The sequence below is a fragment of the Asterias rubens genome, chromosome 17 (assembly GCF_902459465.1).
Source record: "Asterias rubens chromosome 17, eAstRub1.3, whole genome shotgun sequence".
NCBI lineage: Eukaryota > Metazoa > Echinodermata > Asteroidea > Forcipulatida > Asteriidae > Asterias > Asterias rubens.
In genome coordinates, this window is record NC_047078.1 from 12,220,751 (window position 1) to 12,246,231 (window position 25,481).

Genomic DNA, 25,481 nt, shown 5'->3' on the forward strand with positions numbered 1-25,481 from the left:
ATTAAACAGGACGGGCAAAGACAATTTCTATTTGAAATATATTATAACCGTTTATTAACCCTTAGCCTGTGAAATTGTGACATGGATAATCAATGATTGTTGACTGGTTAAACGATTAACTGGTTTAACCATTTAAATGCTCCAACAACAACAACAAATTGGTGAACATTAACAGAAAAACAACATTATTTTGGCCAACCTTTCGCCAACATCTTTAACCAGATAACCAGTTTGTTAACAAGTTAAACGATTAACCTGACATTCGCTTTGTAACCAGTGAAATGGTTAAACAATTGACTGGTTAACCGGTTAACTGATTCACCAATTTATGTCCGAAACCTACAAAATATTGGTCAAGATTCACAGAAAAACAACAACAAAAATTCGCCAACCTTTCGCTAACATCTGCTGCATCTCCACAAATTCAGCATTAGCGGCGAATGCAGCCTGACCAGCTTCCGCTGTCTGAGTGACGGACATGTCAAAGATACATTCCTGGAGGTTCTGGCATGTGCTTTCCAACCCAGTACCAATGCTTGGCGGAAGCGTCTCCGATCCGGGTGTCACTAACGTGGGGACGAAGGTTGTGTTTCGATAGTCTCCTCTTTTCGTCACTCCGTCACGGTGGAACATATCAGGTGTAGTTGCTTCCCCTAGTCAAATAATATACAAATATTGGATTAATTTGAGTGCATTGTCAAAATTTTGTTGTATTTTTTACTTATGTGTGCGCAAGTTTAATAATAATAATAATAAACCGTATTTATATAGCGCATATCACTAAAACAAAGTCCCTATGCGCTTTAAGGAAAACTAAATAAAGGAAGAATGAACCATCAAAGAAAGTTACTGAAAAGCGTTGAAAAGATGAATTTTAATGCGATTTTTGAATGTGTCAACTGTGGAAGCATCCTTGACAGACTCGGGTAAGCCATTCCACAGTTCAGCTGCAGCTACTTGGAAAGAGCGAGCACCATAAGATTTTGTAACAGGGGTGGAAATGACAAGAAGAGACTTTGACTTAGAGCGTAAATTTCTCGAAGGAATGTATTTGTGAACTAGGTCCTGGAGATAAATCGGGGCTGTGCCTTGCAAACATTGAAAAGTTAAAAGGAGAAGTTTGCCCCAAAAGCCACTCTTGTAAAGGGGTTACAAGACGAAAGGTATTGCAGATGAAAATACCTCAGAGGAGCTGAAGGTAGAAATGATATAATCACAAAATAGTCTACAGTCTTTGTGGCTAAAAAAATTAAACTCATCATCCCTATTGTTGCCACCAAACCATATGGTCAACATAGTTATCAGTTTGCTGCACCTCATTTATGGAACAATCTCCCTCGACACATTAAACAAGCCACCACTATCTCAAGTTTCTAGACTCTTCTTAAAACATATCTGTTCAATTCATCGTAAACATAATTATTCTTTTGTTCCTATGAGCGCTTTAAAGACCTTCTTTTAAAAGGTGTTAGGCGCTTTAAAGACCTTCTTTTAAAAGGTGTTAGGCGCTTTAGAGACCTTCTTTTAAAAGGTGTTAGGCGCTTCAGAGACTTTCTTTTAAAAGGTGTTAAGCGCTTCAGAGACTTTCTTTTAAAAGGTGTTAGGCGCTTCAGAGACTTTCTTTTAAAAGGTGTTAGGCGCTTTACAGACTTTCTTTTAAAAGGTGTTAGGCGCTTCAGAGACTTTCTTTTAAAAGGTGTTAGGCGCTTCAGAGACTTTCTTTTAAAAGGTGTTAGGCGCTTTAGAAACTTTTTTTGAGGTGTTAGACGCTATAGAAATGCGGTTGTTATTATTATTAAGTATCCTGAAAAAGTTTTGAAAAGGTGGCTAAATTCTGCTCGCAGGTCTAGACCAACGTAAAACTTTGTGGATAAACTTTTCCAGAAGTTATCTGCAACTTATCCACCAATTATCCTGGAATAGTTTTGAGGTGAATAAAAATCTACTCACATGTCTGGAACAGTTCAAACATCTCGGTTGGGTCATCTCCCTGATAGACAGTTCCGGTAATGCTCTTAATATCATTCAAAGGATCTCCGTCCATGTCGCCCATCAGCCCGGTCACCGCTGCTGTGCCAATCACCTGCAACAACGGTTTATGCCTCATTGATTATTTATATAGACAATGTGACCTTTGTTTACAATCCGTCGACTTTGTACATTCTTTGGCAAGTCTGACAGGCGAGATACTGCACTAGTCACATGGGAAAGTTGACATTTTTGTCATAATTTCCACATAAATCCAAGAGTTATGAAAGTAAAAGCTGGACGAGTTTTGAGATGTGCCCCCTTTCATCACATCAAAAGTTGATAAGAATTGGACGGTGCAATCTCAATAAAATAATACAGGATTTTAAGTTTTCGTCCATTACTAGGCTGTGTACAAATAGTGCCTGTAGGAACTCCAGGCTTGGTGGCTCTTTTGTAAACATGTGATGTCACAGGTCACATCGTCTATTACATGAATTTCCCATTAGTGGCACTGGACACCTTTGGTAATATTGTCAAAGAACAGTATTCTCATTTGGTGTAAACTGAGCGCACAAGTTTTACAAACAACTGGCTAAGCCAAAAGCCCAAAACAAAGTCTTTGTCTCAAAACAACAGTGAGACCTTCTATGGCCTTATGCATTTAACGCCAACCAATGTTTTTACTATATAATAAGAAAATAATATTGTCAGCTTAAAAGCTACTATGGACACCTGCTAATTGCCAAAGACAGTATTCTCACTTGGTGTATCCAACATATGAATTAGTGTGCTTTCAGGTGGCTAATAAAACGCATCAGGCCTGAATTGTCTTATTGTTTGAGTGAGAAAATACTCTTTCTTAAACACTTTTCTTCACAATATTTTTATACTACCAACAGCTCCCAACTGCTCATTAGCAAGTAGGTTTTTATGCTAACAATTATCTTAAGTTATTACCAAAAGTGTTCAGGACTTTGAGTGTCTTGCTTCAGAACACAAAACCTAGTAAACCTTTAGAAGGTGCTATATAAACGAGTCACCAACACTGCTCTAGAATTGCAAAAGGCCGTGGGTTCGAATCCCACCTGAGTAACATGCCTGTGATATTTTTTCACAGGACTCGGGAAAGTACTGAGTATACAGTGCTAACACACATCGGTGTATGGGTAAAAACCAAAATTAATAAACACAATAGTGATTTGCCTACCTATGCAACGAAAGCTTTATGCGCACTAAGCTAAATCAATAACAAGAACCATCTCTGCCCACATAAGCATGTAAACACCTGCAATCGGGGACCCTCCTTTGTTCAACTCTTTGTGATAGCAACCAGGGACCACAATGATTTTCTTTGTGATAGCAAACGTGGACCTATTGTCCCTTTAGTTATAGGTCCTGGTTTGAATGTGGATACCTACCCATAGGCACCCATTTACCCCTGGGTGAAGAGAAGCAGTAACAGTTAAATGTCTTGCTCTAGAACACAAATGTCACAACCGGGATTCGAACCCACACCTTGAAGACTAAAGCCCAGTTCATAGGCTACTTCCTGCGAACACAAATGCTATACGAATTTCGATGTCACAAAACCGCAACAAATGTTTGTGAAAAATTCGCTGCAAAGACAGCCCTGTGATGTCAAAATTCACTTTACATTCGCTGGAAGTAAAAATGAACAGGGCTTTATAGCCATCAGAACTTAAATTTGATGCTCTTATAACCAATCGGTCATGACTCTGTACTTTTATAAAATCAAACATCCTTCTGAGTGCTTACAGTTGTGCCTGACAATACCTCCACGGTTATACTTGGTGTCAGCGATTCTGCTTTCACTTTAATGTTAATATGTGAGACGTGGAAGGATAGCGTTATCTCTCTAAAGGTAGGGCTCACATGCAAAGATACCCCTGAAAAGAAAAAAAAACAATAGACACTTTTGTTTAGTTTCTGCTAAAAATATATTGTTACATGAATTTCCCATCAACTAAAATCACTCAACTCTACAACGATTTGACTATCACCGCAACATACATTAAGGATTTAATAGATGTCAAATTTGCATCAGGGATAAAGAGTATTAATTGGTTTTAACCTTACACCGATGTGTTGTTAGCACTGTATACTCAGTACTTTCCCAAGTTCTCTGTGGGAAAAAATCTCAGGCATATTTATACTTGGGTGGGATACAAACCAAAACCTTGGCAATTCTAGAGCAGTGTCATTACACCAACTAGACCATCGAGATTATCCATTAACGACTTGTTCACAGGTCTAGGTCCTAGCACTTACCCCTGAGGTGTAACGGATGATAAACTGCGCCATCCATCCATAGGTCAGGTTGCCTGAAGCTGCCATCTGCCCCTACGACGTAGAGATTCAATGGTCTGAGCTGCCCAACCTCGATGTGGATGGAGTCACTTCCGGTTTCATGCACGGCGACAGCTGAGAGGAAACTGGCAACTAAGAAAAGGGTATAATATTTCTAATAATAATAATAATATTAATTGAGACTTAATATCCCTGTTGGGTGTTCATATAGGTGCAGTAAAGCCAAAAACAAACAGAAGAAAAATAGTAGCAACTAAATTAGTCCTTGAAAACCTGTAACATAAGATAACCTTTGAGAAGAGATTTGAATTTCGTGGTACATACATGTAGACAAGATCTAAGGTTAAGTGGTAGAGAGTTTCCGATGCGTGGCGCAGCTGAAGAAAAAGACCTGTCACCCTAGGAGTGTCAAGACAAGGGTTCATTGATCGAGGAGAAGCATGGGACTTGATTGAAGATTCCTTGACGGAGTGTAAACTTGAAGTAGTTCAGAAATATAGTGGGGAGCCTTGCCATTAAGAGCTTTGTGAACAATGAGCATCAGCTTGAAGATGATTCGTTGAGAGATAGGGAGCCAGTGAAGTTGTTTCAGAATGGGGGTGATAGTATACAAATATTGACTGCTTTGAGTGCTATGGTTAAAACTACGACTCCCGAGGTGATCCCAGGAGCGTTCTATTTTCCGAGGCCTAATAACGGTTTCAGGCCTGCCGTCTTTTCATAAATGGGTGAAAAATTACTTCTTTCTCAAAAACTACGATACTTCAGAGGGAGCTGTTCCTCACAATGTTTTATACTAACAACAGTTCTTCATTGCTCGTTACAAAGTACGTTTTTATGGTGACAATTAATTTTGAGTAATTACAAATAGTGTCCACTGCCTTTAACATGGTTCTCCTATTGGGATAACTTGGTGGGCAGCCTTCTAAATGCTTACCTGGGTCTCTTCCCTGCTCAGTTGCCATTGCTGTTCTTCCATGCAGTCTGAATCCAAGGCTAGCTACCTCCATCAGTTGATATTCTCCAATGCCGTTAAAGGTGTACCTCCGCCCGTCAAAGGTCACAAAGTGTGGGTCACCAAAGACAACAGCTGCTTAGAGATAATTATACAAAAATCATTTGTTTTTTTTCCTTTGAAAATATTGTTGCCGGAATGAAATCCTGACTTGGCAATAGGAGACTTTCCAACGCTAGGTGGCAGCAGACATACCGGGTAAATTTCCATTATTTACGTAGTTCTGAACATGCGCATAATTCTGAGAACAATGGATTTACCTGCCCTCTATCGTCCCAGAAAGTCTCCCATTGAAAGACAATTCAAAGGTATCAACTCAGGGTTCTCAATCTCGGGTTCCCCAAGCTTGGTGCCAAAATCTGTGCAAGAAGAGTTAAGTTTGCATGGCACTGCTATCTGGCTATGGTCACCCTGAGCTTCCAGCCAACAAGCTTGTCCTCTGGGAGCCTAAGCAAGGTTAAACTCAAAGAGTTTGAGGCCACCTGACCTATGTTGATCGGCTAAGACGAGACACTGGGTTTGTGACAGCTGGAGAAAAATCTACATGCATGAGGGACAGGAAGGTCTAGGGACAACTCAGCCATAACATCATTGACTGAGGACACCACTCCAAATAGAAGAGGTCCAAGTGCTTGTAACACCCGTTTTAGACAGATGCATAGAGGAGTGACTCAAGGAATTGACCCAAATAAATTAAACAAAACATTTCCATTGGCTTGGCTCATGACAAGATCGATGTCTGAAACCAAGGCGCTCCAGAGTCGCTCCAAACGACTGCAACAGTAGATCTTTTGACTTCTAGCGCGTCCAGTCGCTCCTACAAGCGTTCCAGATTTCGAACTTTTCATGTGCCTAATTCAGAATTTGATTCAGTGGGACTCTAGAGCGGCTCTCTGAAATGGGCGTTATATACCTGACTGTTGTGCACTGTAGTCATAGCAGTCCTTTCCGGGTCGGTTCTCAAGGTAAGTACGACACCTATCCGTCGCCCAACGGCAGCAGAACTGATAAGGTACAACGTCCTCCACCCAGTGGGACAAGTATGGGGTATGACCGGGCAGAGCATAAGGCGCCACGCCCAGCATCGGTGCCTTGTCCGAACTGCCTCCTGTGCGGTCATCCATGGAGAATATTAAATTGCCCTCGAGACTGTAGCAACATTCTGCCCCAGCTCTGAAATGGCGCAAAATGACAAATGGTTGTGATGTAAAAATTAAACGAAGATAGTTTTAAAAATCGCTGGCATGGTTTAATGTTTCGTAAGCTTGGTTCATACCTAATGTGAATGCGATATGAATTTTGACGTCACAAACTGTGTTCAACTCCAGCGAAACATTAAAAAACAAACTTGTGTCCTAAAGTAAGACATTTAACCAATACTGATTCATTCTTCAGATGGGACGTTATAGGTCCTGTGAGTTGTGTAATGTATGCAAAAGATCCCAGTTCATTTTTCGTTAGTCAGGCATGAACTCTTCAGCCGAAAAAAGAGGAAACTTACCATGGACAGGGTTGAGATTATGAAAAATGAAAAAGACTGAAATTTGTTTGTCATTCTTTTATGAGAGTATGTATTCTTGAATGGAATTGAATTGGAGATGAACACGTGTTAACAGAGGTTTACCTAAACTAACCTTTTCACTCGCTGGTCGGACGAGTCAAACAAAATGTTGGGTCGCCCGCAAGTTTTTACTTTAACCCACAATTTAAAACAAATCAAAATAATATATATTTTCAGACCATGTCATCCCCTAATCTCTGTTCTGGATATTCCTTTTTTTGTCAATTTCTTTGGCAATAAAATGTTGGTGGTTTAATGCTCTGTCGACCATGACATTGGGAAGAACATGTGGCAAAAGCAAACCTTCTGTACAGAAGGTTGTACAGAAGGCCCCTGTGTTGTACAGTGAAAATTGCGTCTATTCCGGTCTATCTATCATGTTTGTAGGTTTGCTCTATTTATTTTTATTACTCACATTGAGTTTGTGCTTAAGAAACATCTTCTTGAGCTGCTCATCTCTCGTGTACATGAAGGATCGCCAAAATTTCTTGAACAGCCACCAGTTTGCTCAAAGAAACTTCCGAAATCCAACTCTACTTGGTCTAGATTGCAGGGGCAAGCTGTGACATCACTGAAGTATCTGGGCTCACCATTAGCATTGTTGTCCAAATCTTCTTGAGCGTCCCACCTAGAAAAATTAAGAGCAGCATTTCGTCATCGATTTGACACACACGTAGATAACAGTTAAAAGTAGCAATCGATGAAAACAGCATTAAAAGGCACTGCTTGACACTGTTGGTAGTTGTCAAAGACTAGTCTGTTTTTAAGAAAAGTTTGTACATTTTCAGAAACTTTTGTCAGATTCTGTTATGTGCGCGGTGGGTTGTGTGACTGGTGGTATACAAGCAATGCAGCTAAATAAGTTTTCTTTTTTCCCACAAGAAAAACAGCTTTCAAGCAATCCTCGTCTACGATGATTTCAGGGTTGTCATTTTTTATTATAGTGACATGCAGTACCAATCGTCGTCCATACACATTGTAAGTGATAGTTAAAGGCACTGGACACCTTTGTTATTGCCAAAGACAACTATTTTCATAGCACTTAATGCACAAATTTGTTTGCCTTCAGATGCATAAAAGGCTTCAGGCCTGAAGTCTTTTGAGTGAGAAATTACCTCTTTCTCAAAAACTACGTCACTTGAAAGGGAGACGTTTCTCACAATGTTTTATACCATCAACATCTCTAAATTACTTGTTACCAAAGAAGTTTTTATGACAACAATTATTTTGAGGATTGACCATAAGTACATTTAAAGTTAAGTGTTTTTTAAATCAAGCTTTTGTACAAAATTGTGGGGTATTTTTTCAACTATGTTTCTTACAGTTGGGACTTTTGCTTTGATATGCTTATATTATGCAGTGCTTTTGTTATACTTTCCGGCCTAAATTAATAAACAATGTAGCAATTCAGGTGTGTGTCAGTTTGTGGCGTTGAATATTAACAGGCATTTCCCATTTTCAACTATCTTTCTTTCTGAAGGAGCACAATAAATTTGGATTGTTAGTTTACCTTGTGCATTGCTCATCAGCCCATACTACAGGATTATCCTGATAGGGTTGATGAAGGAGATATCCTAGCATGTGAACATCGCTGAATAGTGACACAGGGTACCTACAAGTTAAAAAGAATCAATATAATCAATATTATCAATCAAGTCAATCAAATCAGTCAATCATTCAAATAAATCAACTAATCAATCAATACCAATCAGTTAAACAATCAGTCAATCAATCAATATCATTATCAATATCAATCAATCAAATCAATGAAATGCATCAAGTCAGTCTCAACATATCCACAAAATAACAAACCTGTGAAAAGTTGTGAGATCAGATGCTTGATTTTGAGACCTCAAAATCTAATTCTGAGGTCTCGAAATCAAATTCAAATAGTTTAGTGGAAAATTACTTCTTTCTCGAAAACTTCATTACTTCAGAGGGAGCCATTTCTCACAATGTTTTATACTATCAACAGTTCTCTATTGCTCCTTACCAAGTCAGTTTTTAAGCTAACAATTATTTTGAGTGGTAACCAATCGTGTCCACTTTCTTTAACAAAAAGCTACTTCTGCCAGCAGATATTCAAATTGAAAACAATAATACTTACTCGCCCTCTCCAATGACTCGGATGATCCCAAACGGGTTGGTTTCAGTTATGTTATCCAATGCCATTGGTATAAAGGAGAAGGATCCGATATTCGGCTCGCTGACTCCAAGGTTATAGGCCAGCTCCCAAGTTGGAATCTGCCCAGCTAAGGATTCATCGTACTGCAGGACGGAGACCGTTACCAGGGTGTCGCTCATGAAGAGCGTTGAGTCCCACGTTATTGTCAGACTCGTTCCCGCCGTGTTCCAGGAGGAGGAGTCGGCTGAGGATCGCGTCACGCTAGGCACGCTGTCGTCTGGATGATCTGCAAGTCAAAAGTTATGTTTAAAGGATCAAAAACAATTGTCAAGTGTCAGAGTCGCAACTATTGATTGCTTAATTGAGCCGTGACTTTTTCAACTACTTTGTTAATTGGCCACAACAATTACTACAAAAATAGTCCCGACTTCCTGCTTAGTGAACCAATTGAGTCACTTACACAATTTACTTATGCAACACAATCAGACATCATTGACACAATCCTTCAATCCTTTTAACGTGACTTTTACTATTGCATGTGTCCCCGGCAAAAAAAAATATGCCCCAATGCATCTTGGGAATTAAAGTTTAGCCGTTACTAGTGTCAAAGTGGCGACTATTTGAGGCCTAGGACATACATCCAAATATTTGGGTCTAGAATGCCCCCAAAGTCATGGGGAGAACAACTCCTGCTACCAAGTCCACAGTCTGATCACTTAACCACAAGAACTTGAATTTGATGCTCTTTACCACTCATGGTCGCTCCGGCCACGACACGCCACTACTACTCAAGAAAACTCTTACCTACTGTGTACTTGACAAAGCATCATGGTTTAGTGTCAAGCCCAGGATTCAAACCCACTCTGATCACTTAACCACAAGAACTTGAATTCGATACTCTTAACCACTCATGGTCGCTCCGGCCACGACACGCCACTACTACCCACGAAAACTCTTACCTACTGTGTACTTGGCTGTAATAAAAGGGGTCTCTGGAGGATCAGCTTCAGCCTGCTCCAGTGATTTATAGACCAGTATGGTAACGTCTTCAGTCACGTAGAACGGCCCAGGGATGCAATAAACGGCCGAGTCAATAGTCTCCACCTTGGTGACTGTCTGCAGGATGACGCCACCCTTTGTAAAGACACACACGGGTTCTTTGGAGTTAAGATCGCACCCGTGCATGACGGTGATGCGATTCCCGCCAACCATGGGCCCCGAAGATGGCGCAACCTGGAGGGCGATATTTTCTGCCAAAGCAAGAAGTCAAAAAAGCATTACGGGAAGCAATTTTTTTCTTCTGTAGTATAGAATTACCATCCTGATTTTTTGTGTGAGGATTCCCTCTTTTAAATCGTAAAAAAAAAAAAAATCCCCTTTGAAAAGCACTACAGTGGCAATTTTGCTGTACAGAAAAAAAAATTGCTTACGAAAAAGGTCCATTAAAGAATTTCTGAGTTTGGCCACAAAAAACTTGGAAAGTATAGATCCTTTTCAATGAGTGGGTGTGTTTACATTTAATTACTTGGGTCTTTACTTAGGGTTGAATTACCTCTAGTATAAACGCATTCCCCTACTCAAGTCTATAGTGGGATGTGTGTCATACATGTAGGACATGGGCAAAAGAATATAGAAGAGTGGCTGGCCGCTGAACTTGTAATGAAGTTTACAAAGTAACCCTAACCCCCTATGATAATCATCTTCGGCAGTGTGTTTTTTGAAGGTACGGTGGTAGGTCACCCTTACGACTGATTATTTGTAACACTAATTGGGCAGTGTAATAGCAACAACCTACTACTACAGACTGGGCCTCGCCCATTCCCCAGAGGGTTAAGAAATAGCAAACAAAAACCACTGTACTCACGGGTATCACCAGGACAGCCTGCCGACGACATACGCTCCACATCAACTCTAAAGACATAGGCTCCAGAGTGCGTCTCACTTTGCTCAGCACAGTTAGTACCGCTAGGCAGGTCACGGTAGCTTCCCTCAGTGAACGCAAGACCACCTTTAATGTCTCCAGCGTTGAAACCAACCTTGGAGGAAAAGCAAAATCATTAACTCTAACAATCTTTGGCATGTTGTAGAGCTGCCATCATTATTATAATAATAATAATAATAAAAATAATAAAATAATATCAAAGTCTTATATAGCGCACTTATCTACCAAACAAGGTACTCAAGGCGCTGAGTAGATAAAAACTTTTATTGCAGTGATGAATTCCGAGATCCAGTTATGTAGCATAGTAAAAGGGTTCAAAAGGTGCTACGGCGCACACAGCAGCCACAGCCAGGAACACCTGGGCGAACCCCTTCTCAGTTCGATAAGTGCACTGGGTTCTTTTTACATGCGTTACACAACACATGGGACCAACGGCTTTACGTCCCATCCGAAGGACGAAGCAATGGTCAAGTGTCTTGCTTAAGGACACAAGTGTCACGGCTGGAGATTTGAATCCACATGCTGATCAGAAACAGAGTTTGAGTTCAGTGCTCTTAACCGCTCGGCCACGACACTTCCACATTTACATCTTTCAATCAGGGAGATTTTGCTCAATAGGGGAAACCCACAAAGACAGGTAGGGACTGAATATCCCAATCCACATTGTGCCCCCGGGTGTGATTCGAAATAGAGTCCTAGAAGTGGAAGGCATGGAAATATACCACTTAAGAGAACAGCTAGACATAGGGTGTTCTGAAATCCCAGCTTTGGCTCCGGCTCCATAAGGGATGTCTGAACGAGCACCGCGTGCAGAGAACATGTGCTGCTCCAAAAAGTACAGGCCTGAAGGCTGAGCTGCATTTCCACTGCCTGCGTACACAGTACGTGCGAGCCCAAGCCGGAGACGAAGCCCAAGCCAGATTTGAAAAAGGCCCAAGGAAGGGATCTTTCTTAACTGTCACTTACATTTGGTACGGACGTTGACTGGTACTGCATATCACTGTAATAAAAAATTACGAAGGACCTGAAATCATCGTAGACGAGGATTGCTTGAAAGCTGTTTTTCTGGTGAGAAAAAAAAAGAAAACTTATTAAGCTGCAATGCTTATAGTATACCATCGTTCACACAACCCACTAAGCACAAAACAGAATTTTACCAGAGATTTTTGAAAACTAACAAACTTTTCTAAGCAAACAGAGATTGTCACAGATTGTCTTTAGGCATACTTGTAAAACAATTTCACCTTTTAACATTCATTCAGGGCATTCATGAATAGGAATTAAAGAGTAAGGACTCCTTCTTAAACGACTGTTTAAAACCTTGCAGGGTCTGGGCCGTGCAATACTGGCCCGAGCCTTCAGGGCCGTGGCTGTGCGGCAGAAGGCTCGGGCCTTTATCGCACAGCCACGACCTTGCCGGTCTTAAACGGCCATTAAGAACTCGTCGCCTTTCTTTTATTTCCTTAATAATGAATAGTTGTGCATTAAAAAAGTTACGATAATAAACGGGAGCCAACCTTGGTCGTGTCATCATCATTCGACACTTGGTCCCACGTAACCACAACTCCTGCCGTTGCAGTGAACCGAGACTGGTCTATGTAGCAGCCCTTGACGATGTTCTCTGCGGCCTGCAGCGTCGATGAGCTCAACCCGTCTCTGTAATACACGTTACCGGTATCTGGTTTCACTTCAGTCCAGAATGGCGCTATGAGGACCATCCTCTCCTGAGGTTGATCTATTTCACCCGATCCATCCTAATCAGATAAATAAACAGTTTATAGAAACTCTGATTAGTGAAAGAAATTAATTAAAGGCAGTGGACACTGTTGGTAATTGTCAAAGACTAGCCTTCACAGCAGGTGTATCTCAACATATGTGTAAAATAACAAACCTGTGAAAATTTGAGCTCAATCGGTCATCGAACTTGTGAGATAATAATGAAAGAAAAAGCACCCTTGCCACACGAAGTTGTTTGCGTTTAGATGGTTGATTTCGAGAACTCAAGTTCTAAATCTGAGGTCTCGAAATCAAATCCATGGAAAACTACTTCTTTCTCGAAAACTATGGCACTTCAGATGGAGCAGTTTCCCCACATTGTTTTATACTACCAACCTCTCCCCATTACTCGTTACCAAGTAAGGTTTTATGCTAATAAATATTTTGAGTAATTACCAATAGTGTCCACTGCCTTTAATATAGACCTTATCGCAAATACCAATGCCCAAGCGCAGACTGTTGAATGAGGTGCATTGTGCGATATATATGGATCAAATTTGGATACCAGCAAGACCACAATGCACCTAATTCCAAGCTTTACGCGCGCGCCCCGGTATTTGCGATACGGTCTATTGTCAAGGAATCAGGTTTTTTTGATGGAGAACATCATTTAATATTAAATCAATGAGTAGACCTAAAAAACAAGAGCCATACAAAAAAATGTAAAAATTAGTGAAAAAGTGGTGGCAGAACAAAGGAACATTTTTGATTTTTACCATTCCTGCCACACTGGTTATCCACTGCCTAGTTCAAGTTAAAGGAACTGATTTTTGCTAACAAAACAGTTGCTGTCAGTGTTTAGAACTTTATGTAATCCACAATATACATAAAGTGACAAACCTGTAGATGTTTGAGATCGATCGACCATCTGATTCTGAGTCACAAGAAAATAGTGGGGAAAAAAGATTCACACATTTTTGCATGACATCACTGATTAATATGCAAAAAAAGAAAGAAGAAAAAAAATGTGCCCTGAGCGATAAACTCCAAACAGGAAATTAGTTTTAATTATTTCTCATGATCAAATATGACATTTCAGACAGAAATATTTCAAGGGATGTTTTCTACTAACATCATCATTACAAGTACACCAGTTTTATGTAAACCTGTTATCTTACTATTTTTGTTTTACCAATTTAATAGCTGACTGATAACTTTAAAAAAGCCGATAAGGTTAGTTAAAACATTACCTCAAGAAGAAACTATAAGTTGTACTATAGTTTCTATAGAAAGCTAATAGAAAGTAAGATTAAATAAGACACTGTGACTGGTCATCAACAAGACAGCACATTTCAGTAAACCAATCACGACAACCGAATGGGCCGAACTTCGTTCTCACCTTTTCAAACTTTTGTATTTGCTATCGTATTATAAATCTTACCACCAAAACTCTCAATGCGCACTGGTGTGTCAGTGTGTGTGGGACTCGTTCCGTGTTTTTTTTTTAAATTTAGTTAAGTTTCTGAAACAACAAAAGCTGTACTTACCACGTCAAAGATTGGAATACTGATGGGTCCTGCGAGGGCCACTGGGTCCAGAAAAGTCAGAACACCATCTTCGTTAATCTGGTTTTCATAATAAATGACAAAATCGTTGGTTATAGTTTCATATTTACCGCCAAACTTCTGTTTTATGTGACTTTCCTTCATAGAGTTAACAAACGAAACAACAACAAAGTGAAAACCACAAAGTGATATTCAACAGTAATGGTACCACCAAAGGTTACCAGCCAATACATAACTGGTATACCGCAGCACGTAGAGGGGGAATCCCCCAAAACCACGTGATCATAAATCGGGTTGTATAAATAGGCCCATAGTTTTGTGATGAGTTTCTAACCTTATTCGCTTCTTATTCTTTCTTTCTTGTCTTTCTTTTCGTTCTTGAAAGAGCAAGCTACACACTGTATCGTTTATCATTATGAATAGTTATTGTCAAAAGAACTTTGAGTTCATCGCGATGGCGCCTCGGCCCAATATTTTATAAAGCACTGCGCATACTTAAAGTAAAGGCACAGAAAGATAACCTTGCTTAACAGAAACTGGTTACCAGCCAAACTTCCAGAAAACTTATATTACTCTGCAACTGGTGCCCTACGTTTTGCTAAGGAAAGAAATTTGACAAGCAGACTTTCTGCTCAACAGCTTTATAAAAATTGGGCCCTCATCTAGTGTAGTCTGATGAGTATAGGCCTATTATTAGACGGAAGCCCTAGCCTTAAACTCCACAGCGTCGATGCATACAGCAAAGCATAGGCTAGCCTTTACTTACAGTTCAATTTAAGGGCGTTCAGTATGGATCCGGTGCTTTGGTTTTTAGAAACGCAGTCTGAGTTTGAATTTGGTAGGCCTAATGTCTTCGGATGTAAACATATCAGACGGAACATGAGCACGGACGGATGTGTAGAGATCATCTATATCCCGCCAAAAAAAAAGGCAGGAATGGCCGTAATGCAGCTAGCTATATGGCCTAACTATTATGATTGTTACATTAATAATTGTCTCACAACTAAGTTTAGCCTACTGCGACTAAATAATCAGGCATGTACTATAGGCCTCGCTCGCATGTAGTCATTAGGCCTACCTCAAAGAACACGTGGCAGCTTTTCTTTTCTGTAAGCCGTTACATGAAGGGTACATGTAACCATCAGTTTCCTCAATGAGTTAACCACATCCCATTTGATAATCCCATAGAATTTGTTTATTCTCCTTTAGTTCAGCTAATGAAAACAGTCGTTGAAAAAATTACGTCCTATTGTTTTGCTAGGCGTTTAATTGTGTATCTTTAACTATTTCATGACTTAAACATTCTTCAGGTTCCAATTTGTCTTTAATTGAGAAGACTTACAAAAATACTGCTGTATCTTTTGTTATAGAACGGGAACGGTGTACCAAGGCCGAGTTCATAATAGGCTTCGTCTGTCTTTTCAATGGCTGATGAGGACAAATCAGCCACCGGCTGGAACCCATTCATATCTGACCAAAAAAGGAGTAGAAAAAAGAGATGAAAAGTCAAAATAATCATGGCAACAATGTTTAATACGATCTCCAAGACTTACTTGGTGACGAGCAATGGAGAGCTGTTGGTAGTATGAAACAGCTCCCTCTGAAGAACGTAGCTTTTGAGAAAGAGGTAACTCCTAACTTAAATAATAAAATACTTCAGGCCTGCAGCCTTTTATTAGGCATTTGAAAGCACACATTAAAGCCAGTGGACACTATTGGTAATTATCAAAGACTAGTTTTTTCACTTGCTGTATCTAAACATATATGCATAAAATAACAAACCTGTGAAAATTTAAGCTTGATTGGTCGTCGGAGTTGCGAGATAACTATGAAAGAAAAAAACACCCTTATCACACGAAGTTGTGTGATTTCAGATGCTTGATTTCGGGACCTCAAATTCTAAACTTGAGGTCTCGAAATCAAATTCGTGGAAAATTACTTCTTGCGAAAGCAACTCCACTTCAGAGGGAGCCGTTTCTCACAATGTTTTATACTATCAACCTCTCCCCATTACTTGTTACCAAGTAAGGTTTTATGCTAATAATTACTTTGAGTAATTACCAATAGTGTCCACTGCCTTTAATTTGTGCAACGGGGGTTGGACACATTTGGTAATGTCAAAGTCCAGATATCTCACTTGTTGTAATTCAACATATGCATAAAATAACAATCTGTGAATTTTTTTGAAATAATTATGTGCGCTTTTAACGAAAATAAAAAAGGATTCAGGCCTGAAGTATTTTCAATTCGAGTGAGAAATTACCTCTTTCTCAAAAACTACATTACTTCAGAGGGAGCCGTTTCTCTCACAGTATTTAATACTATCAGTAGCTCCCATTGATGGTACCAAGTAAGTTTTTATGCTAACAATTATTTTGAGTATAATTACCAATAGTGTCCGGTGCCTTTAAGTGAATAATTAGACTTTGCACCGCCATATTATTGCATGGCTTATATCATCACAGACCCGCCCTGTTTATGATGTTTGTAAAACCCACTCCATAAAAACAGCTTAAAAACCCCTGTGATTCACCCCAAAGCCATCTTTCAAATTCATTTTGATTTGTCATTTTTATAAAAAATAAACAACTAATTGTTTTTTCGTGCTGTGCTCTTACAAACAACTAAACACATTTCGTTGAGTTATGAGTAGATTCAAGATGGCGGCCCACAGCGTGCAAAGTTCATATTTAAACAGGTGACTGTGAATGAAGCCGGTCAGTTTAAACAAAGCTACACAATGTCTAACACTGTCTGGCACAAAACAGCACAACACACCTTACCTTCAGTGAATGGAATTCCAACCGCACGCTGCTGTAAATAATAAAGTTACAAACCTTGGCTCTAAAATAGGGTTTCGGGAAATCACCGAAATTCAGTTTTGTGTTTCGTTGGTATTTTTGTGCAGTATTTTACGAGCTTCTTATTTCGCAAATTGATATTAAGAACTGAATATCAGCAAACAATTTTTCTCCCACGTACAATTATTTCTCATGGAAAGTTTTGGTTAAATTTATATTTAGGGAGGTAGAACTACAGGCCGTAGTATTATTGCCAGTCTAAAGATTGTATAGGTTTTGTCGTCAATTTCGGAAAATGACCAGCCAATTTAACCACCAAGCTATTCTATTTCGCGCAAAATCGAATGCTACTCAAAATTTGCTATTCGATTTCGTTTTGGGATTAGTCAAATGTAATGTTGCGTCATTCGAATTAAAAAATAATCATTCAATTTAACAACTCATCAAAGCAGCATTCAAATTCGCAGACGCTTCTTGAGGCGTGTGTGTCTCGAAAAAGAATGACGATTCACTAAATTGAACATAGTGCTAAAGGAATATGACTCGACTCAAAACGAAATTGAATGGCCGAATTCTGAATTTGAAACGCAGTAACAACTGGAGAGGCAAAACAGCTTTAATTCGAACGCATGAAAATGAAATTGACTGCTCATTTGCCGAATTTGACCGAGAAAACCTATATTAATATTATGTTGACATTTCAATCCACACGTTCACTTAAAACATTTTGTAAAACATAAAACTACAAAACTTGGCACCAAAATCCTTTTCCTTAATTTATAGAGTCGTTCAAGGTTTTGAAAAGTCACTGATGTTCAATGTGTTGTTTGAGTTTCTGTGCAATGTATTTTTAATGTGTTTCAAACTTATAAAATATTAATTTTTATTAAGAACAGAATACCAGGGACAATTCTTTCTCTTGACGTACAGTTAATTTCTTATGACAGACAGACTTGTTTGATTGTAAAAAAAATAAAAAAAATAAATAGGGTCATTTAGTGAGAGAGAACTATATTGCAAATCTAAATAAGAAGGGTCCAAGTGGTTGGAATTCCAATCCCCACGTTCCAGTCAAACATAACAATATCAACATCCAAACTTAGACTCCGCACATGTATTGCATACACCTTTGGGTATTTAACTTTAAGGCATGGAGGGACACACTCAGGTAAAATGTCAAAGACCAATTCTAACTTGGTGTATCCCAATTATATGAAAAAAAATAACCAAAATAAATGAGAAAATTTGAATCAATATTGGCCATAAAAGATGCAAGCGAACAATGAAAGAAAAAAAACACTTGTTGCAAAACGTTCAGATGGCTAATAAAAAGCTTTAGGCCTGAAGACTTTTTCAGATTCAAAACTGTTATTGGGAAATTACCTCTTTCTTAAAAACTACAGAGGGGGGTTGTTTCTCACAATGTGTTATAGAAATCAACAACAGCTCTCCTTTGCTCGGTACCAAGTAAGTTTTGATGCTAACATGTTGAGTAACTATACCAACGGTTTCCAGTGCCTTTAGTTGAATATCACTATATAAATTTACATCCTCTTGCCGAAAATGAGGTTGTGAAAAACGAATTTTTTATTAAATCATTGTTTATGGAAAAGTAAAATTTCCAAAGAACACCATTCAACCACAACGTCAACAAATTACATTAAAGATTCACAGGGAAACTGCGTCATCTTTAAGTTACACATTTTTCAAGAAACTTAAGATGCGTGGGGTATGATTTAATATAAAATATCGCCCCCAAAAAAACTAGAGCAAAAAAGTGACGATTTTCAAGCTGCCAGACATCATCATGGACGTAGAACAGACCTTGTTTTTTTTTAACTCTCATTTTCAAACGATGGTCGGCCGACCAAAATTATTAATTTTCTTTAAAATGAAACATATCCTTGCAAAAGAATCTCATTTGGAATACTTTAAAGTCAAGCATTTTTGTTATAAAGTTAAAAAAGTATACATCAAGTCAACAGTCAAATGTCATACTAAGCCAACTTTAAAGGCACTGGCCACGTTTAGTAGTTGTCAAAGACCAGTTTTCTTAGTTGGTGTATCTCAACAAACGCATAAAATAACAAATCTGTAAAAAATTTGGCTCAATTGGCCATCGAATTTGCAAGAAAATAATGAAAAACACCCTTGTTGCACAATATTTTGTGCTTTCAGATGCCTAAAAAAAAACGTTCCATCAGATTCAAATAATATTTGAGTGAGAAATTACCACCCGAGTAACATGCCTGTGATATTTTTTCACAGGACTCGGGAAAGTACCGAGTATACAGTGCTAACACACATCGGTGTATGGGTAAAAACCAAATATAATATTCTTTATCCCCGATGCAAATTTAACATCTATTATGAGAAATTACCTCTTTCTCAAAGTTATTTCAGAGGGAGCTGGTTCTCAACAATGAACATCTTTCCGTTATATGTTGTCATGCTAATACCCATTGTGGGTAATAACGAACGGTCCAGTGCCTTTAAGATGGATTTCTAACATTTTCCTGTGACGTCACATTCTGACCAGAAATTATGACTGCTTCTATAGCTATGTGATACCAAGCCCACAACAAAAATGAATACTTAAAGGAACATGTTGCCTTGGATCGGTCGAGTTGGTCTTTAAAAGCGTTTTGTGACCGTTTGGTATAAAATGCATAGAAAGATGATATAAAAGTAGAATACAATGATCTACACAAATATGCCTCGAAATTGCGTGGTTTTCTTTTTACCTTGTCCAATAACACGGTCGGCCATATCTTATGGGAGTCAAAATTTTGACTTCCATAAATGGCCGACCGTGATAGTTCGCGACGTAAAAAAACGTGCAATTTTGAGAGATACCTGTTAGGATCATTGTATTCTACTTTTAAAACGTCTTTTGAACCATATACATTTCATAACAAACGGTTTCAAACGCTTTTTATGGACCAACTCGACGTCCTATCCAAGGCAACGTGTTCCTTTAAAAACAAACTGGCACTATTTAAACTGAATATTTATAGTTTACAAAAACTGTATATTATTTTCAACCACAAAAAAAACTTATACTTACAATCACCAAGCACAACGCATCTTTTCTGAAGAACAGCACACGTGACCAATACAATCAATATCCTACAGTACGCCATGATCACAAAATCACGATTGGATTTCCTGCTATAATCTTACAGAAAATTTAATGGCGAAAGAAGAGAACATTTCCTCTTAGAAAATGGGACTAGAGAAAAAAACGGCGCCCAATAAAATGTATTTGAATGTTGGAGAGATACCAAAAAAGACAACACTAAAGCATAATGAACGGTTAAGTATTCAAAGTCCAAAGGTCAAACTGTGTTTGAATTGCATCTTTACGCAAACAAATGCCCAAAAGGTTATAAACCCCTACTTTGACACATGGAGGGTTCGCTTCATGCTGTCCGTTTATACAATCAATTCGGTGTGTGGAATATTCCATCTTTGTTTGAGGGATTGTCGAGAGAGCTCGATATTAAATATCTATGCAGGTTCATGTTTATTTTAAAGATGAGGCTCCGTCTGAAAAGGGCACCTTTCTGCTTACTGCGCATGTGAATCCTGGTATAGGTCTTCGCCTTTATTAGTACTTGTTGTATACAATAATATTTTTCTACGAGACAGGAGATTTGTTGCATTGAGGCACGCACATGGAATTTGTGGGGTGTGGCTTCCAACTGGATAGAAACGGCCATCTCATCAATGTGCTTGGAAGACTGGACCCCGCAATCCAAAGAAATGCACAAACTTGATCTTCATTCAACAGGCCTAATTGTAAAAACACACATTTCAATTTTCGCCTTTGATCTTTAAAGTTGGAGAAGTAGGCCTAATTCGTTTTTTGAGGAATTTAAACTCAAAGTTAGAATTTCTTTCTTACCATCTTTATATAATTATTTTATAACACTTTACACTGGCCAAACACTATAAGTTATTGGGCACCACCCACAAATTTGAACCATGACAGAGAAAATATGAAAATCTAAAATTGTTCAAGTTTTTACAAAATACCAAGTGAGTGTTTAGGAGAAACAGTGATCACCACCAGGCCATCCAATCAAAATTTTCAACAAAAAGCCTATCCCGCCCCTCAGAAACAAAAAATCAAATAATTATAAGATACGAACTGAAACATTCCTCACATGAACAATGTGGATTGAATCAATCTACCAGGCAATTGGCCTGGAATGTTTAAGGTCATTTTGTTTGGTTTGTAAACCAGATGACTTTGTCAATACCACGACTACAGTCAAGTTAAGTATTAACAATTAATAGTAGGTTGTTTGAGGTGTGACTGTGACAAATGTGTAATCCAATACCGAAATGTGATTGTGTTTTTTTAAATTATAAACAGGCAGTTTTATTTAAATCCCATGCGATCCCTTCTTCAAATTTTGTACTACAATTCTTAAAACCATCGTATGAGCTTTTACAAGTTAAATGTAGGGTCAATGACCCTGAAGAATGTGTTTAATTTCTTTTCGAAAGCCTTCTTGTTGTACATATTTTTGGGGGCTGAAACTCTTCCGTTAAATACAAAACCATTAACATTATGTTGACAAGTTTGAAGCTCCATATCTCACTTTTTAGTCACTTAAAGGCGAGTTTTGAAGGTTCAAATTTGCATGTTGTCCATTTGTGAACGCTGCGCACAGAGATGCAGCGGTTGGTACCCGCTGTCACCTCACTATTAAAAATAATGTGATGGATTCGACGTTCTTCGATGTAAATATCTTGACAGTTTTATGCTGGTTTCTCAACAAGTAGACACTGTATCCGAAGTTTCCGACGTGACTTAAATATTTTATTAAACAACAATGAGGTTTTCGGATAGAACGTGATACAAATTGTTTGCGGCATCATTGCTATCATTTAAAATATTTGACCATTCCACGCTTGAAATGGCTTAATGACAGTTTGGCCATATTGCAAGGTCTACTTCAGCCAGTGTCCAATAGCCGCTTCAAGCAGAACTCAGACAGAGACCGAAAAATGTAGTTGATGCTGGACCTCTTTAAATCAACAATAACCACCAAAATCTCGCGACTAAAAAGTACAAATTCTCAACCGCTGATTAATGATTAACTCACGATAAGCAAGAGCGATGTTTGTTTCGTACATGTCACAAAGTTGTACTGCTGGAGGGGGGGGGGTTACATGCAATTTAAGCGCCAATTTACACACCAGCAAAGTTAGTTAGCTATTAACCGATTAACACAGTGATGGTATGCTACTAATCTGTTAGCTAATAACCAGATGATATGGCTTTATAAACCAATACAGTAACAGCGAATGCAGTTGTTTCTTATTGAACTGGAATGGTGAATAGCTCGAGCACCCTCTACGACCAGTTTTGGAAAGGGAAAGCAATGTCAGGGACACGCTAGACTGGTCCCCGTCACATGTTCTTGCGTTTCAGAACCAGTGATTTCATTTGATTCAATGATGTAATTTGGTTAACGTGCACTGACGTAACTTTACATATCTGTGTTTTGATTGGTCCGAGGTGGTGTTGGTGCAGCTGACAAACATCACCTCGGACCAATCAAAACCCAGCATACTTTCAGTGTCCACGTGTGTATTACGTACAGTACATTTAAAGACACTTTTGGTAATTGTCAGAGACCAGTCTTCTCACTTGGTGTATCTCAACATATACATAAAATATCAAACCTGTGAAAGTTGAGCTCAATATTGGTCGTCGAAGTTGCGAGAGAATAATGGAAGAAAAAACGCCCTTGTTGCACACGTTGTGTGCTTTCAGATGCTTGATTGCGAGACCTCAAGATCTAATTCGGAGGTCTCGAAATCAAATTCAAATATTTTAGTGAGAAATTACTTCTTCTTCCAAAACTACTTTACTTCAGAGGTAGCTGTTTCTCACAATGGTTTATACTATCAACAGCTCTCCATTACTTGTTACCAAGTAAGTTTTTATAATAATTATTTTGAGTAATTACCAATCGTGTCCAGTGCCTTTAATTGTAGTATTTGACTGTGTGAAATTAAAGCAGGTGAAAGGTTATAATGGACTGGGATTGACTCTGACGTTATTCACGAGCCTCGAAGTGTGACGTCAGATGTTCGGGCTAGGGTCACGTCAAAAGACTAGTCCCCTGTCTTTATCCGCAATGATAGCCGGCCTTTTTCTTACAGGTTACAGCCCATATCATGATGCCATTAAATGCTATTATTTCATTGGATAAACGTGCCGTGACGTAAGCTTACCGTCTGTGTATGACTGGTCCAATGTGATGTAGTTTGTTAGCTTGCACTTTCGACCGTCTGCATGTAGCGTATGAATAATGTTTGTTTGAAATAACTACATGTATGTGAATTGACTACCGTGTAAAATGGATGCAAAAAATAGTTAATGGCCTGACATTTCGACCCTAGCAGAGTATTTCTCGAAGGCTAAATGACAACACAACAAACATGAACAGGTAACTAAGTGAAACATAAGCAGTGAAGTGGAAATACATGAATGGGGTTGGAAAGCATACATAAAAAAGCAGGGGGTAAACAATGAATAGGGGGACAAACAAGGGGGGGGGGGGTGAAGGGAAGGGGGCTGGCTTGACCACAAGCAAGAAGATGGAAACACAAAGGACAACATCAGGGGTGGTGAGGTTGGGTAAAAAGTAATTTATATTAGTGAATGAGGCTCAGGCTAAAAGGCTATGGGAAAAAAAGGAGACGGCAAAACAAAAGGTTTATTAGTCGTTTCCTTCTTGGATGTTCAGACCATGGGGTTGAATGGTCTGGAGGCGTCTAATCCAGAGTTTCTCCCTACTCAAACGCACAGTCTCTCTGTGGTTGCCTAGTGCCTCTATGCCCTGTAAGATCATGTCAGAAATGGAGTGATTAGGAAGATTGAAGTGATGACCCGGTTGGCTTGTGCGTAAAGCGCTCGCCTCTCACCAAGGTGACCCCGGTTCGATTCCCGGTCGGGTTCTTGTTTCACCTATACATGTATATTGAACACCACAGACTCTGCAAGATATGAGATAAATGAGATTAGTGGTGGTGCAGGTGACATGACCCCTTGTCTTATGGGTGGTACCGCCGGTGTTACTGGTGAAGGAGTCCGATTCCCTGATGTGTTGTCTACAGACGATGCATTTGGAGATGTTGGAACACCTAAAAGTTCCCTGTGGTAGAGGGGGATTAACATCATCATTAATGGGAGGGACTTCTGCTCGGACAATGAGATCCCTGAGACTTGGTGGGCGTCTGTAGTAGTAGACCAGCCAAACACGAAAAAGAGCTCTAGAAAAAATTTGGACGGCATAGTTTGTTTATGGCTGGCATCCATGCTAGATATATTGTTCATGGCCTTTGGCAGACGAATAGGCCGGATGCCACCCTCAATTTTGAATGTTAAGGTCATTCCGGGGTCAAAAGGTCAAAAAAGGTCAAAATCTGTGTTTTCAGGATTTTTAATCAATAATGATCTATGTAGATAGATCTATCCATAGAATGTATTTTAATTATCATGGTAACATCACAAGGTTGTCAAATGAAGAGTAAAACTTTCATTTTGTGCACAAATGTATGGCGAAATGAAACATAAAAGTGCGATTATCTCAAAAACTGTCCATTTGCGCATATCAAAGTTACATGTACTCCAGATTTTTTTGGGAACTTTTATTATTATGAAAGAAAAGTTGTTTTTTGTTAGAACACGTTGCATGAGGGATACAATGTCTGAAATGGGCGGTGATGTGTGACCACTCTAAGCCAGAGCTGAAGAGCAGGCAGCAATCCTTTTAGCCTGAGCCTCATTCACTAATATAAATTACTTTTTACCCAACCTCACCACCCTTGATGTTGTCCTTTGTGTTTCCATATTCTTGCTTGTGGTCAAGCCAGCCCCTTCCCTTCACCCCCCCCCCTTGTTTGTTCCCCTATTCATTGTTTACCCCCTGCTTTTTTATGTATGCTTTCCAACCCCATTCATGTATTTCCACTTCACTGCTTATGTTTCACTTAGTTACCTGTTCATGTTTGTTGTGTTGTCATTTAGCCTTCGAGAAAGACTCTGCTAGGGTCGAAACGTCAGGCCATTAACTATTTTTTGCATTTATACTCTCGGTCCATTTGGTTGGTAAGTTGTTTGCAACAGCTAATTCTATTTTCTCGTGTAAAATGGATGTGAGGTTAAAGGTACATCCGGATAGCTCATAGTCACATCGGCAAAGATTTAGGGCCAGTGTATGTGATCTTCGCTATATCTTCTGCTTGCTGTGTGATCCTCGCCTGTATTTCATCCCGGTTGACGTATTAGCCCGTAAGATACTTATTTTGTATAAGATCTAATCTTAATGTACAGATGTTTTACTCAATCAATGTACGTTTTGTTAAACCAAACTGGTAACTGAAGTGGTTGATAGTTTGATAGGTTGATAGTTTAAATCACTTCGATTCTGT

The 25,481-nt window shown here is 39.1% G+C and overlaps 1 protein-coding gene across 2 annotated transcripts in view; it reads right to left on the minus strand.

Annotated features, from left to right (window-relative positions):
• The window catches only part of LOC117301434 (sushi domain-containing protein 2-like), a 33,620-nt gene extending 13,395 nt beyond the window's left edge, over nt 1–20,225 (minus strand). For both annotated transcript variants that reach the window (XM_033785423.1, XM_033785424.1), the window contains exons 1-16: nt 20,092–20,225; nt 15,566–15,693; nt 14,206–14,283; nt 12,460–12,696; nt 11,909–12,007; nt 10,865–11,036; nt 9,960–10,250; nt 8,983–9,286; nt 8,386–8,487; nt 7,291–7,503; nt 6,228–6,487; nt 5,237–5,389; nt 4,261–4,431; nt 3,748–3,878; nt 1,951–2,083; nt 393–653 (exon numbers count right to left, since the gene is read on the minus strand). In XM_033785423.1, the coding sequence (XP_033641314.1) occupies nt 393–653; nt 1,951–2,083; nt 3,748–3,878; nt 4,261–4,431; nt 5,237–5,389; nt 6,228–6,487; nt 7,291–7,503; nt 8,386–8,487; nt 8,983–9,286; nt 9,960–10,250; nt 10,865–11,036; nt 11,909–12,007; nt 12,460–12,696; nt 14,206–14,283; nt 15,566–15,693; nt 20,092–20,167 (2,809 nt within the window). In that variant the 5' untranslated portion in view covers nt 20,168–20,225. The remainder of the gene's footprint in view (nt 1–392; nt 654–1,950; nt 2,084–3,747; nt 3,879–4,260; nt 4,432–5,236; nt 5,390–6,227; nt 6,488–7,290; nt 7,504–8,385; nt 8,488–8,982; nt 9,287–9,959; nt 10,251–10,864; nt 11,037–11,908; nt 12,008–12,459; nt 12,697–14,205; nt 14,284–15,565; nt 15,694–20,091) is intronic.
• Between the last annotated feature and the right edge of the window lie 5,256 nt (nt 20,226–25,481).